The 11586-nt window shown below is 64.6% G+C and overlaps 1 protein-coding gene across 3 annotated transcripts in view; it reads left to right on the forward strand.

Annotated features, from left to right (window-relative positions):
* Positions 1 to 270: 270 nt before the first annotated feature.
* Positions 271 to 11586, forward strand: part of MORN1 (MORN repeat containing 1) — a 46286-nt gene continuing 34970 nt past the window's right edge. For all 3 annotated transcript variants that reach the window (XM_029949954.1, XM_029949956.1, XM_029949957.1), the window contains exons 1-6: positions 271 to 466; positions 1089 to 1160; positions 2787 to 2885; positions 3423 to 3533; positions 4607 to 4697; positions 5143 to 5230. In XM_029949954.1, the coding sequence (XP_029805814.1) occupies positions 391 to 466; positions 1089 to 1160; positions 2787 to 2885; positions 3423 to 3533; positions 4607 to 4697; positions 5143 to 5230 (537 nt within the window). In that variant the 5' untranslated portion in view covers positions 271 to 390. The remainder of the gene's footprint in view (positions 467 to 1088; positions 1161 to 2786; positions 2886 to 3422; positions 3534 to 4606; positions 4698 to 5142; positions 5231 to 11586) is intronic.

Genomic DNA, 11586 nt, shown 5'->3' on the forward strand with positions numbered 1-11586 from the left:
GGCCGAGCGCGGTCTCCGAGGGCCGCGGGAAGGAGGACGCGGGCAGGCGGCCGCGCCGGCGCTTCGCACGGTCCGGGAAGGGACAGCCGAGCACTTCCGCTCGGTCCCGTGCGGCACCGCCTCCGGAGCCTCCAAGATGGCCTCCTGGGCGGAGCCGAGAGCCTCCAACCATTTCCGCTTCCGGCGCGGGCGCCCAGGCCGTTGGCGGGGCGGTCCCCTCAGCGGAAGAGACGTCAGCGGCGGAAACGCGCCATGCTGCGCATGCGTATTTGCATCCTCTGGCTCCGGAACGACTTAACTCCAGTCCAGAGATTGCTATCGCCCAGAGACTGGCCCGCGAGCTAATGGAGGAGAGCTTTGCTGGTTGCTAAGGAAACCGCAAGCGGCAAGATGGCAGCCGCCGGCCAAGGGAGCCCGAGCTCCAGCCTGCGGCGCCGCGACGCACCGAGACGGCCGCCGCGGGACGGTAATGGCTGCAGACAGGGGCCGGGTCTCTGTGCACATTGGAAGGGAGACGCCGGGGGCCCAGCCGGCAGCCCCGGGGAGCCCCGGGGTTCCGATCGTGGGAGCGGGGCACCCCCGAGGGTGGGCGGGGTCCCGGGCCAGCCGCGGAGCCGGGAAGATCCGGGCCTGGCTCTGGACGTGCGGTTCGGAGGCTGGGCGGGAGCTGCTCGTAGATTCGAAGAACCATATTCCTGTAGTTCAGCTGGAGCCTAGGCCTCTCTACGACAGGTGCAGGAGTCCAGGTTGCACGGTGGAAACGGGGCTGGTGGGGAACCGGAGGGCTGCAGCTGCTGGCAGGACCCCTAGGGTGTAAGTGTGGACTTTGTCTCGAGGGGACCAAAGGACCCTGGTGCGTTCCTGCAGAGGAATGGCTAGGCTGGCCCCTTCCCCTCAACCCTGTACCTCACCTTGACCCAGCAGCTGTCTTCCAGCCCCTCGGCCGCGGTCTCTCAAGGACCCTGTGCTCACTTCCTGTACACTCCCCTCAGGGCCCAGAGACCACCCCTCTCTAGTGTCTGTTGGTCGTCAGCTCGGTCACCTGTGCCACCAGGTGCTCACAGGTCCATTTTCTTTTCAACATTCAGGTTATGGAGTCTACGTGTACCCAAATTCTTTCTTTCGATATGAAGGGGAATGGAAAGGAGGGAAGAAACATGGTAAGAAACGTCTGTGGCCCATTCCCTCAGCTGCCGACAGCCTGTTTCCAGGGGTGCCTGGGCGGACAGGTGGCTGCAGGAGCCGCAGCACGGGGCCCCACACTCTGTCATGAGCTCTGAGGAAAGTCCCTGCAGAGCCCTGAGAGACGCTTTGGCCCACGCCTGCTGGCAGGCTCTGGGGCGTCCTGAGCGGGGGCGGGGCAAGTGCAAACTCTTCCCCAGGGTTTGAGCCTGCCTTTGCCAAAGTGAAAATTGCCTTTATGGTTTACTTTTGATGATCAAGAAAATTACCTACTTTTGTCAACAAAACAAACACCTCAGCATTAGAGGAGAGAAAATGCCAAGTAAGAGGAAGGGAGTCCTCCCCAGAGGTGGGCCCAGACCCTCCTGCATTTAAGCATTTATGTTCCCACAGGCTCCTTTGTCTGGGGATTCTGCCTTTTCGTATCCTCTGCCCGTTTTTCTCCTGGAGAACTGGTCTTTGGGGATTTTCATATATGAACTCTTCTGTGTCTCCTGGCTGTTTGTGTTTTCTGTGTTTTCAACCTTGTGTCCTTGCCACACAGACAGTTTTTGCTTTTGTCTGCAACCTTTGCTTCTCTTCCTCTAGGCCAGGCAGGGAGGCTGGTGTCCGAGACCCTTGCAGAGGCTGACCTGGACAGAGCGGGTCCCCCTTTTATATTTTTTAAGGTTTTTTAAAAAAAAGTATTTAAGTGATCTCTACCCCCACCGTGGGGCTCAAACTCACAACCCTGAGATCAAGAATTACATGCCGGCGCCTGGATGGCTCAGCCGGTTTAACATCCAAGTTCAGCTCAGGTCATGAGCTCCCATTCATGGGTTCAAGCCCTGCATTAGGCCCTGTGCTGACAGCTCAAAGCCTGGAGCCTGCTTTGGATTCTGTGTCTCCCTCTCTCTGCTCCTCCTCTGCTCGTGCTCTCTCTCAGTCTCTCAAAAAATAAAACAAAACATTAAAAAAATGTTTTTAAAAACGAATTACGTGCTTTTCTGACTGAGCTAGAGAGGCACGCCAGTTCCCCTTTTTTAAATGTTTCCTTGAGGGGCTCCTGGGTGGCTCAGTCGGTTGAGCGTCCGGCTTTGGCTCAGGTCATGATCTCATGGTTCGTGGGTTCAAGCCCCGCGTCGGGCTCTGTGCTGACAGCTCGGAGCCTGGAACCTGCTTCCGATTCTGTACCTCCCTCTCTCTCTGCCCCTTCCCTGCTCGCACTCTGTCTCTCTCAAAAATAAATTTAAAAAATATTTAAAAAATAAAATAAACGTTTCCTTGAGCGCTGCCCTGTGTCACAGACTCCTTCCCCTTTGGCCCTGGTGCTGATGGAGGCCAGGTGACCACAGTGCCCCCGCTGCAGAGGTCAGGGCGTGGTCCCCTGTGCTCTGCCGGCTCCGCAGCCATCCTGCCTGAGCCAGCGGGTGTCAGTCGTGTTTCAGAAACATTTGTATTGATAAGCGTGTACGTGGGTGAGTTTCCGAGAGCAAGCGTGGGACCAGAGGCAGAGACCTGAGAGTTTCCGAGCCCTGCTTTACCCTCGAGAAGCGAGCCTGACCGCACGTAGGCCAGCGGTCACTCCCCCTTCTGCCTGACGTCACGTCCTGCTCTTTCCCCAGGCCGGGGGAAGCTGCTGTTTAAAGACGGCGGCTATTACGAAGGCGAGTTCGTGGACGGGGAGATCACGGGGGAAGGCCGCCGGGTCTGGGCCTCGTCAGGTCAGCGCTGGGGACGGGTGCGGGCGCGCTCACTCCTCCCTCGTGAGCCATCTCTGCTCTAGGTGGTCCCGGTCCGGATGCAGAAGGCCCCTGGTTTCCGTTAGGTGTCCTGTGTGGGCCGGGGCCCCCCTAGGGCAGGGGCAGCCATGGCTCCCAGGAGCTCAGACCCCCACAGGCAAGCGCGGTGGCTGCTTCTCCGGGGAGGCGAGGCACACTCCACAGACTCTGACCCAGACAGGTCTTTGCCCTTGGGCACATGGATGCCACAGAGAGGGCCGTCCTAGGACAGGTCTGTGCCCAGAAGTGAGGAGGGGAGGGGACCGCACGCCCCTCCGTAACCAGAATGGCAGGACCAAATCCACCTGGTCATACTTTGTCTCATTAGCCGAGGGAAAGAGGAGATCAAGAGACACCGTGGCATGTTCTGAAACGGTGCCCGCTGCCCCCTGACCAGGGACGGGGGGTCTCACTGCTGACCCAGCAGGGTCACAGGCAGCGGCTCTAACCCTGGGTGTGTGTGCCCCTCCTCCGCACCAGGGGACACCTATTCCGGACAGTTTGTTTTGGGAGAGCCTCAAGGACACGGCATCATGAAGTACAAAGCTGGCGGATATTACGAAGGGGAGCTCTCCCACGGCGCGAGAGAAGGTCTGATGGCCAGGGGCACTTCCTGGGTGTGGCAGGGCGCCGTGCGGGGAGCCCTAGACACCAGCACCCCGCCCCGAGACCCAACTCGGGGCCCGGGTGGGCTCAGGAACCTGCGCTTGCCCGGGGAGCCTTTGCCCCCAGTTCCGTGTGGGGGCCGGGGCCCGGGGACCGTGTGCTGTGGCCATGACAAGGGTCATGCGTCCGTCAACCACCACTGCGGTTCACGTCCAGTGGCTCAGAACAACTGTGACATAATTGTTTGCCCCCAAGCCCAGGGGTCAGCGGTCAGGCCAGCTCAGCGGGAAGGCTCTGGCCTCACGTGGGGTCTCCCCTCCAGCCGCAGTCCCCGCAGCTCCAGCAGTGCTGGTGGCTCCAGGGCCTCCTGGCCTAAGGCCTCGGGGCTCCTTGGGGCCGGGCGGGGGCGGGGAGCACGTACAGGTCCTCCAAGGTCACGCTGCTCAGAGTGAGTCAGGAGGCCGCACCTGGGGGGAAGCGGACTCTGCCCTGGGTGGGGGGGGCGGTGTCCCCAGAGGCCTGAAGACCAAAGTGCTCACTGTTCTGGGAGACCAACGTCCAGGAGCCAAGAGGCCGCAGGTCCAATGGTGCCTCTCTAGTGTCTACTCACCCCTCCGAGCCATCCCGAACGATGCAGGCCAAGGGCTCTGAATCTGCCCCCGAGGCCCAGCCCTGCCGTCACATGTGTGAGGGGTGGCTTTCCCACGGGCTTCTGCGCACACCTGGCCATGGGACGGGCCCCACCAGACAGCAGGCACTCTGATCTCAGACCCTGGGGCCTGGGGTCCTTAAGTGACACCCTCCCACCCTTACTCAGGACCTTTGAGAGCTGGACCCCAGAGCCGCTTCCGCTGGCTGCTGGTGCGCCCTGAATCAAATCCGCCCTTCCTGCCCTGAAAGCCCCGGCCTGGGAGGATGGCTGGCTCCTGGGGCCCCGCCGACCCCTCCTCCTTCTCCACCCACCCGGCCTCAGGAGGCCCACAAAGCCCCTTCAGGGAGGTGGGTCCACCCGACAGGATGCGGGAGCTGAGGCTGGGTGCCCTGGGCTCGCTCCCTAGGATACGGGCATCTGGTGGACCGGGACGGACAAGACTACCGCGGGTGTTTCCATGACAACCAGCGACACGGCCAAGGACACATGGTATTCCGGTGAGCATGCGCCCCGTCTGTCCCCGGCCCCCAGTGCCGGTCCACGGGACTCGCTCTGAGTTCCTGGGGGGCTTCTGACCATTCCCTCTGGGTGACCGACCTTGGTCACCGGGGTGGGCGGTAAAGACCTCCCGGCGGGGGCGCGGGGCCCTGGTGGGGGTCGGCGCAGGCTTCCTCGGCCACAGGCCTGCCTTTAAGTCCGGCGGCCACGACTCCGTGCGGGTCCCCCCACTTCTCCGGCAGGCCAGGCGAGCGGGCGCCAAGGCCGCGCCCCTCCCCCGCAGCAGGCCCTGGCGGGGCAGGTGCTCACGCCATCTGCTCTGAGCCTATTTCTGCTTCCGTCCCGGTGGCACATGCTGAGCCCCGGTCGGAGGAGCCGGTCTGAGTCAGCGCCGCCACCTGGCTCTCCCCGGGCTGACAGCAGCCCCTGCCTTTGTGTCCCCAGGAACGGTGACAGGTTCGAAGGCAACTGGGTCCGAGACCGGCGTCAGGGGCACGGGGTGCTGCGCTGTGCTGACGGTTCCACCTACGAGGTACCTGTGGCCCCGGCAGGACCCGGGCTCTCAGTGCTGCCCAGGCCCGCTCGGGGCGCATCTGGGTGCTGCTCCCCAACCCCGCCAGGGGCAGGGGAGGCAGCGGCGGCGGCAAAGGGCCTCGGTCAGTACCTTTGCTGTCTGGCTCCTGAGGTGCCACGACCCGCACTGCCACCTGTGGGAAAGGGTGATGTTTCTCGATCCCTTGAGGGATGAGTGAAGCAGGTTTTGGTGAGAAGCGCCCCCACTGACCACGTGCGGAAGGGCCCCGTCCCCTCTCGCTGCTGCGGGCACCGCCCCTCGGGTTTGACAGGGGGTTACTCCCTACGAGACCCAGGCAGATCGAAGACCTTGTCAGGACCCCAGGACTCCTCATTCCTTTATCTCACTGGACACTGGCCTGCGTGCCCGGCTGGGGGCAAAGTGGGCAGAGCCAGAGCTGTGCCTCTCAGGAAGGGCTGGTCCTGCCCCGGTCAGTGGCCAGAGTGGATGCGTGACCCCGACGGGTCTGCGGGCAGCTGGGTGCCCGGGGGCCCAGCCATCTTCCCCGATGTGTCCTCGTGTGCGGGCAGGAGGAGGCCGGCCTGCCGGGCTGGCTCAGCCCCGGAGCCTCGAGGGGCTGGCGTGGTGTCCTGAGCACCTCAGGACGGGCTGGAGGGATGGTGCCCTGGCGTCTGTGGGAAAGGTCCCCCCGTTCTCATTCGGAGCTGCCATCAGGAGAGGCTGCGGGGCACCCAGAACAGCATCGGGACATTTTGGAGGTGAAACAAGGACTCTCGGCTTCGGGACCTGAGTGTCAGGTGGCAGTGGCGCTGGCAGCCGAGTCCCGACAGGAGACTGACCACACCGGTGCGTGAACGTGGACATGGTCAGCTGGTCAAAGGCTGTGAAGCGCCGAGAGGGGTGAAAGCAGACGCACAAGTGGCCCTGGAGACGCCCCCAAAGATGGACCTGGGACCTGGTGTGGTTACCAGACGCCTCGGCAAGGGAGAGTCGCACGCGCAGGGGCTCACGACTGAATCCCGGCTGTCGCCATGGTGGTTGTGGCCCGCCCACCGAATGGGGGCTGTCCACGCAGCGCCCTCTGCTGACAGCACTGCACACCAGCCGGGCAACAGGCACCTCGAGCCCACCAAGAAGGGTGACTTTGGGGCCGCTGCCCGCCCCCCCTCCGTTGAGACCGAGTGGCTGGGGCAGGGGCTCCTGGCATCCCATCCTGGCCGCTGCGGCCCGCTCGGCCGCGCCTGGATGCCCGTCTGTAGTGCAGGAAGCCTCACACAGCGGCCTTCCCTATCGGGAAGGCCGCACCCAGGCCAGCGCCCCTGTGCTCCCGGGCCCCGCACCCATGCCGCTGTCGCCTCGCCAGGCTGGCCTGGGTGCTCAGCGGTTTGCACCGCGCCCACTTGCAGGTGCTGCTGTGACCTGCTTCTCCACGAGGGGACGTCCATCCGTCCTTATGGGACCACACACCGTCCACCTTAATTCTCCAAACTGCAATGGAAGAGAAGCATAGGGCAGGCAGGCCCTCCTCCACGGGTCCTCGCCCCACCTGGAATTGTCCCCACAAATGTGCACAGTCACAGCCCAGGCCAGGGGACACAAGGATTGTCTGCGTGGTCACTAGACTTCACGCCACAGGCACCAGGCTCTGTCCGCAGCCCTCACTTAAAATTTCTCCATCTTGTACATGAGGTCACAGGCCCAGAGGAGGCCCCCCTAGTCAGGGAGTCCTGGCCTGGAGCCCAGGCTCCCTCACCTCCCTGTGACATTGGGGGGCAGCCGTCACAGCCTAGGACCCAAGTCAGGGCCCTCGCGGCTGCACGGGGCTGGAGGACAGAGCGATACGGTCTTTGGAGCCCTCACTTCCCTGTTCCTGGAGGCTCTTCTGGACCCTCCGCTGCCCCCATGGCCTCCCTGCAGGGCTGTGGCTGCCCACCTAGGCGCTGCTCAGGCCTCCCCTGCAAGGCGAGGCCCAGCCAGGAGGGGGCGTGCAGCAGCCCTCCACACCCCGGGCCGACCCGGGGCGCCTGCCCGGCGATCCACCAGGGGGCAGCCCTGCCCTGCCGCAGCGCGATTGCAGGGGCTTCTGCCACCTGGGAGACATTTTGTTCCAACTTGACGTCTGGGGGCCGGGTTTCCGACAGAACCTGCCTGGGCCCGCTGGCCAGGCTGCTTCCTCACAGAGCAAGAAGGCGTTTGCCTGGACAGTCACCCCTCGCTGTCACTCGCCACACCATCCCAGGCTGCAGGCCTCAGGGCTCCCACATGCCTTTGTCCGTGTCCCGACGTGGGACGCCTCAGTGAGCGGAGGCGGAAGCCTGGCCCCCCAGGCCGCGTCTCCCCACCACGCAGACTTGTGTCTCTGCGTTTCCGTTTGCTGGGCAGCGTCCCAACCTTCGGGAGCTTGCTGCCCAAGGACCCTGGACCCTCTGCCGGCCCCTGCAGCTCCAAGCGCTGCCGGGACACCTGTCCTCCACTGTGCCGGGCGGTGTCCATTCGGGCAGCCCCCATCCGCACACGCTGGCAGGCACACGAGCAGCCACCTCCCCTGCGGTCCAGGCTCTGACCTGATGGCCCGAGTAGCACGCGGGTCCCAGAGGGAGGGCCGGTGCTGGGGTCCATTCTCTGCTCTCCAGCCTCTAAGCCGTGTGGACGGACAGATGGACAAGGCCAAAGGAAGAGGGCAGCGTCCAGGAAGGGCTGGGGTCAGGCTGCAGCCACAGGGTGACCTCGGACACGGCGCTCACTCGCCGCCGCCAGCACGCCTTTCAGAGCCACCACGGAGTCTTGCTCAGAGCCTGTCGCCGGCCCGGCCGATGAGGAGGGCGCGAGCTCCCGGGTCCAGCCCAGGCCTCTCCATGTTGTAGGGACACCTCCCGTCCGACCTCCGACCTCCGGGCATCAAGAGTCACGCGGCAATCGGTAATCAGTAGATGCGGAGTCACCAGAAGGAGCCGGCACCACCCCGAGGCGCGTCCCCCGTGAGGTGTGGGTGGCCCCCGGGCCCTCACAGGGAGAGTCGGCCCTCTTTAAAATTATCTGTGTATTTTGTAAAACACGCCTGACCGAAAGCGTACTATTTGACCACTAAGCGTGCGGTTCAGAGGCATTAAGCTCGTTCGCGCTGTTGTTCTGCCATGCCTGCTATCCGTTTCTAGAACCTTCCACCTTCCCAAACTGAGGCCCCGCCCCATGAAACACTGGCCTCACCCCTGGCACCCGCCCTGCCTCCTTCTCCGTGGACTTGACCCCTGCACGTGCTATGCGTACGGGGGGCCCTCCAAGGTCTGTCCTGTGGGGACGGGCTTCTGTCACCGAGCTCAGTGCCCCGAGGGCCGTTGTCCCTCGGTGGACACCGGCTCCCGTGAGCAGTGCTGCCGTGAGCGCAGGTAAGCACCGGGCTCCCAGTGCCTGCACCCAGTTCTGCGGGCCGTGCGCCCCAAAGGGGACTCCTGGCCCGCGGGGTGGCTGCGCGGATTTCCGAGGGACTCCACGGGGTTCCCACGGCGGCCGGGCTGCGTTACTTTCCCGCCAGCTCCTGCCCTTCTCTGTTCTGGAAAACCCATCCGACCAGAGTGGGTGCCGTGCATGACAGCGGTTTCGGAGCCAAGCTGAGCGCTCTCGGCTGTGCCTTTGCCGGGCTTGCCCTCCCTCCTGCGCGTCTCTGGATGCGCCGCCCGGGGCCACAGCCGCTGTGACCCTGCGGCCTGGTGCGAGGCCTCCACCTGCGGACTTCCTCCCTGGGGGGTGGCCCCACACGAGGCCCCGGGGCGACTCGGACCCCCACCCTCTCCGCCCTGAAAGCTGCCCTGGGCGCCCCCGCCACATACCTGCCAGCACCCCATTTATCCTTGCGGCAATTTCATTTCCTCGAAGATTAGGAGCTGGCAGCCGAGCCCTCCCTGAGCATGCCGCGTGTCAGCTGAGTCTGGAAAACACTCAGCCCCGGACAAGGAGAGGGCCCGGGGGAGGGGTCACTGTGGGGGCGCGCTCAGGGCCGCGGGACCCCCGCGCGGCACATTGGCCTTCCCAGCGGTACCCTGCCGCCCGGTCTCCAGACTTCCCAGATGCAGGCCGCTCTAAGGAGCCTTTAAAAATTAGTCCTAGAGAGAAATCCATTCCTGGAAATAAGGTAGCATTTTCTGTCAGGAGGTGGAAACTGCGCCCCGAAGCCAGCAATGCTCCCTCTCTTCCTCAGCTCGGGACCACCGAGAGTGTCTCCTGCACCTGCTACCCTCTGAGGGGCGTGGGGGGAGGGGGCGTGCCCAGCAGCTCCCGCCCGAGGCTCCTCCCGCGGACATGTTCACGCACGTGACCCCCAAGGGCACAGGGCAGCCCCCCAGAGAACCCCTGACAGGGCCCGGGGGCCGAGAGCGCCATGGAGGCGAGCCGCGGCCCTGCGGATGGAGGCAGGCCTGGGCTGCTCACACAGCAGTGCGCACCCTACCTGTGTGGCGGCCATGTGGTCCCCACCGGCCGCTGCTGGCTTCCGGGCTGTCCACACACCGCCCCGTGCACGTTGGCTGTGTCTCCGTGTTGGCTCTCCCAGAGGGAGGCCTGCTGGTCGGTGCACCTGCCGGCCGCACGGAGCAGGTGGCTGCTCGTGTGTCTCCACCTGCTGGCGGCTCCCGTGTGCCTGCGGAACGCGGTGGCCTTTGTGTCCCCACGCCACCCTTCACCGTCCGGGGGTGTGGGGCTGTGACCCCTGGGCTGCGCTGCACACAGGGCAGTAGAAGCATCTGGGCCGTGCGGGCGCGGGCGGGAGGAGGGTCTGGGCTGCCGGAGCCATCGCGGGAGCCTGTGCCAGGCGCCAGGCTCCGTGTGGGCTTCAGATGTCCACTGACTTCAGAAACAGACGCGGGCAGGCAGCGAGAGCCACCGATGACACTGCGAAATCCGAGGAACTTAGAGCCGGGGTCATGGAGGTCAAACACGACACCCTGTGACCCTGGTGTTTGGAAGACAAGAGTGGGGCACACACCCATGCCACCGACAGGCCAGCCGTGTGGTCACTGCCACCCCTGCAGGCCATCCCACAAGTTGGGGAGACCAGGGCCTCTGGACAGTATTTCCTCGTATGTGACCTGACCCCAGCCACCCCGACCTGGTCTGGGAGCCCATGACCTCAAAGGAAGTGGCCACCTGCTCCAGCCCCGAGGTTTGGCATGGCGCTGGAGACCGTGAATACCGTTAGAGGCGGACGTGGGGAGAGCCGGGGCCTCGGGGCCTCCTGGAGTGGCCGCCAGGGTGCCAGGCTGCAGATTTGGGGAGCCTGGGGGAGGGGCACTCACAGAAGCAATGCCAATGAAAGCACGGTAACTTTTCCCTCAGGAAGAAATAGAGCGTCACTTAGCAGAGCATGCTTCCTAAGATGAGAAAGAGTCAGCTCCCTGTTCCACACGACTCTCCCCGCCGCTGTGGTGGGACACAAGCCAGGTGTCTCCGCCCAGCGGCTGGACTCTGATCCAGGAGGCTCCAAACAGGCGGGTCCCATCCTGCGGAGCTCTGGGCGCCCGGAGGCTGAGTCCATGGCATCGCCCTCGGGGCCCCGCAGCCGCGGGTGACAGGTGCGCCTCGCTGTCGGCCCGTGAGACCCTTTTCTGAAACTGGACCCCATTCTCTCGGTCCGTGTGGTGTGGACACAGGCCCCGTGCTTCCTCCCCATAGGGCTCCTCCAGGCCTGGGCGCCGGCCGGCTCACTGGGCGGAGGGTGGAAGGCGCCCGCCCCTCGTGGGGGCCCCGGCCTGCTCCAGGACGCAGTTTTGTAAGTTTTGGTTCGTGCTGTGGGTGTGAGCCGGCTGAGAAAGGGCAGCATTTCCGCAGGTACGATTTATGGTGCTACTTAGAAACGGTCCTTCCTGGGGCGAGTTCCGTCCCGGACCTGAGCGTGCTGTGTTGGGCCTGGTGCGGTTCCGCTTGAAGCCGCGGAGGCCCCGCTGCCCCAGAGCTGCGGTCCGGGCTTAGGACCCAGCAGGGACTTAAAGGTCTTGGGGGCATCGGGGCGTCAAGCAGGACACACGCGCTCAGGGCAGGCATGGGGGCTGTGCCCACGGGCCGTCCTCGCCCTCCGAGGCCCTGGGTGCAGAATGGCCTGAGAGTCCACTGCTTCCCAGGCAAGGCTGCGCTGGTGCTTGGCCTGGCGCACGGGAGCACAGGCGGGGACGAGAGGCGGACGGGGGCTGGCACAGGGGACCGGCTCGGCAGCCATCCCGCCATTCGGAGGGGCTTTCATCCTGTGTTGATTTGGGCCCCGATGCCGCCCCAGGGGAGCCAGGAAGCATTTACCAGTGTCCATCCGTGGGAGCTGTGACTCCTGCCTCCAGGAGTCTCCGGTGCCCCCGTGGGCAGGGCAGGGG

This window comes from Suricata suricatta, chromosome 8 (assembly GCF_006229205.1).
Source record: "Suricata suricatta isolate VVHF042 chromosome 8, meerkat_22Aug2017_6uvM2_HiC, whole genome shotgun sequence".
NCBI classification, from domain to species: Eukaryota; Metazoa; Chordata; class Mammalia; order Carnivora; family Herpestidae; genus Suricata; species Suricata suricatta.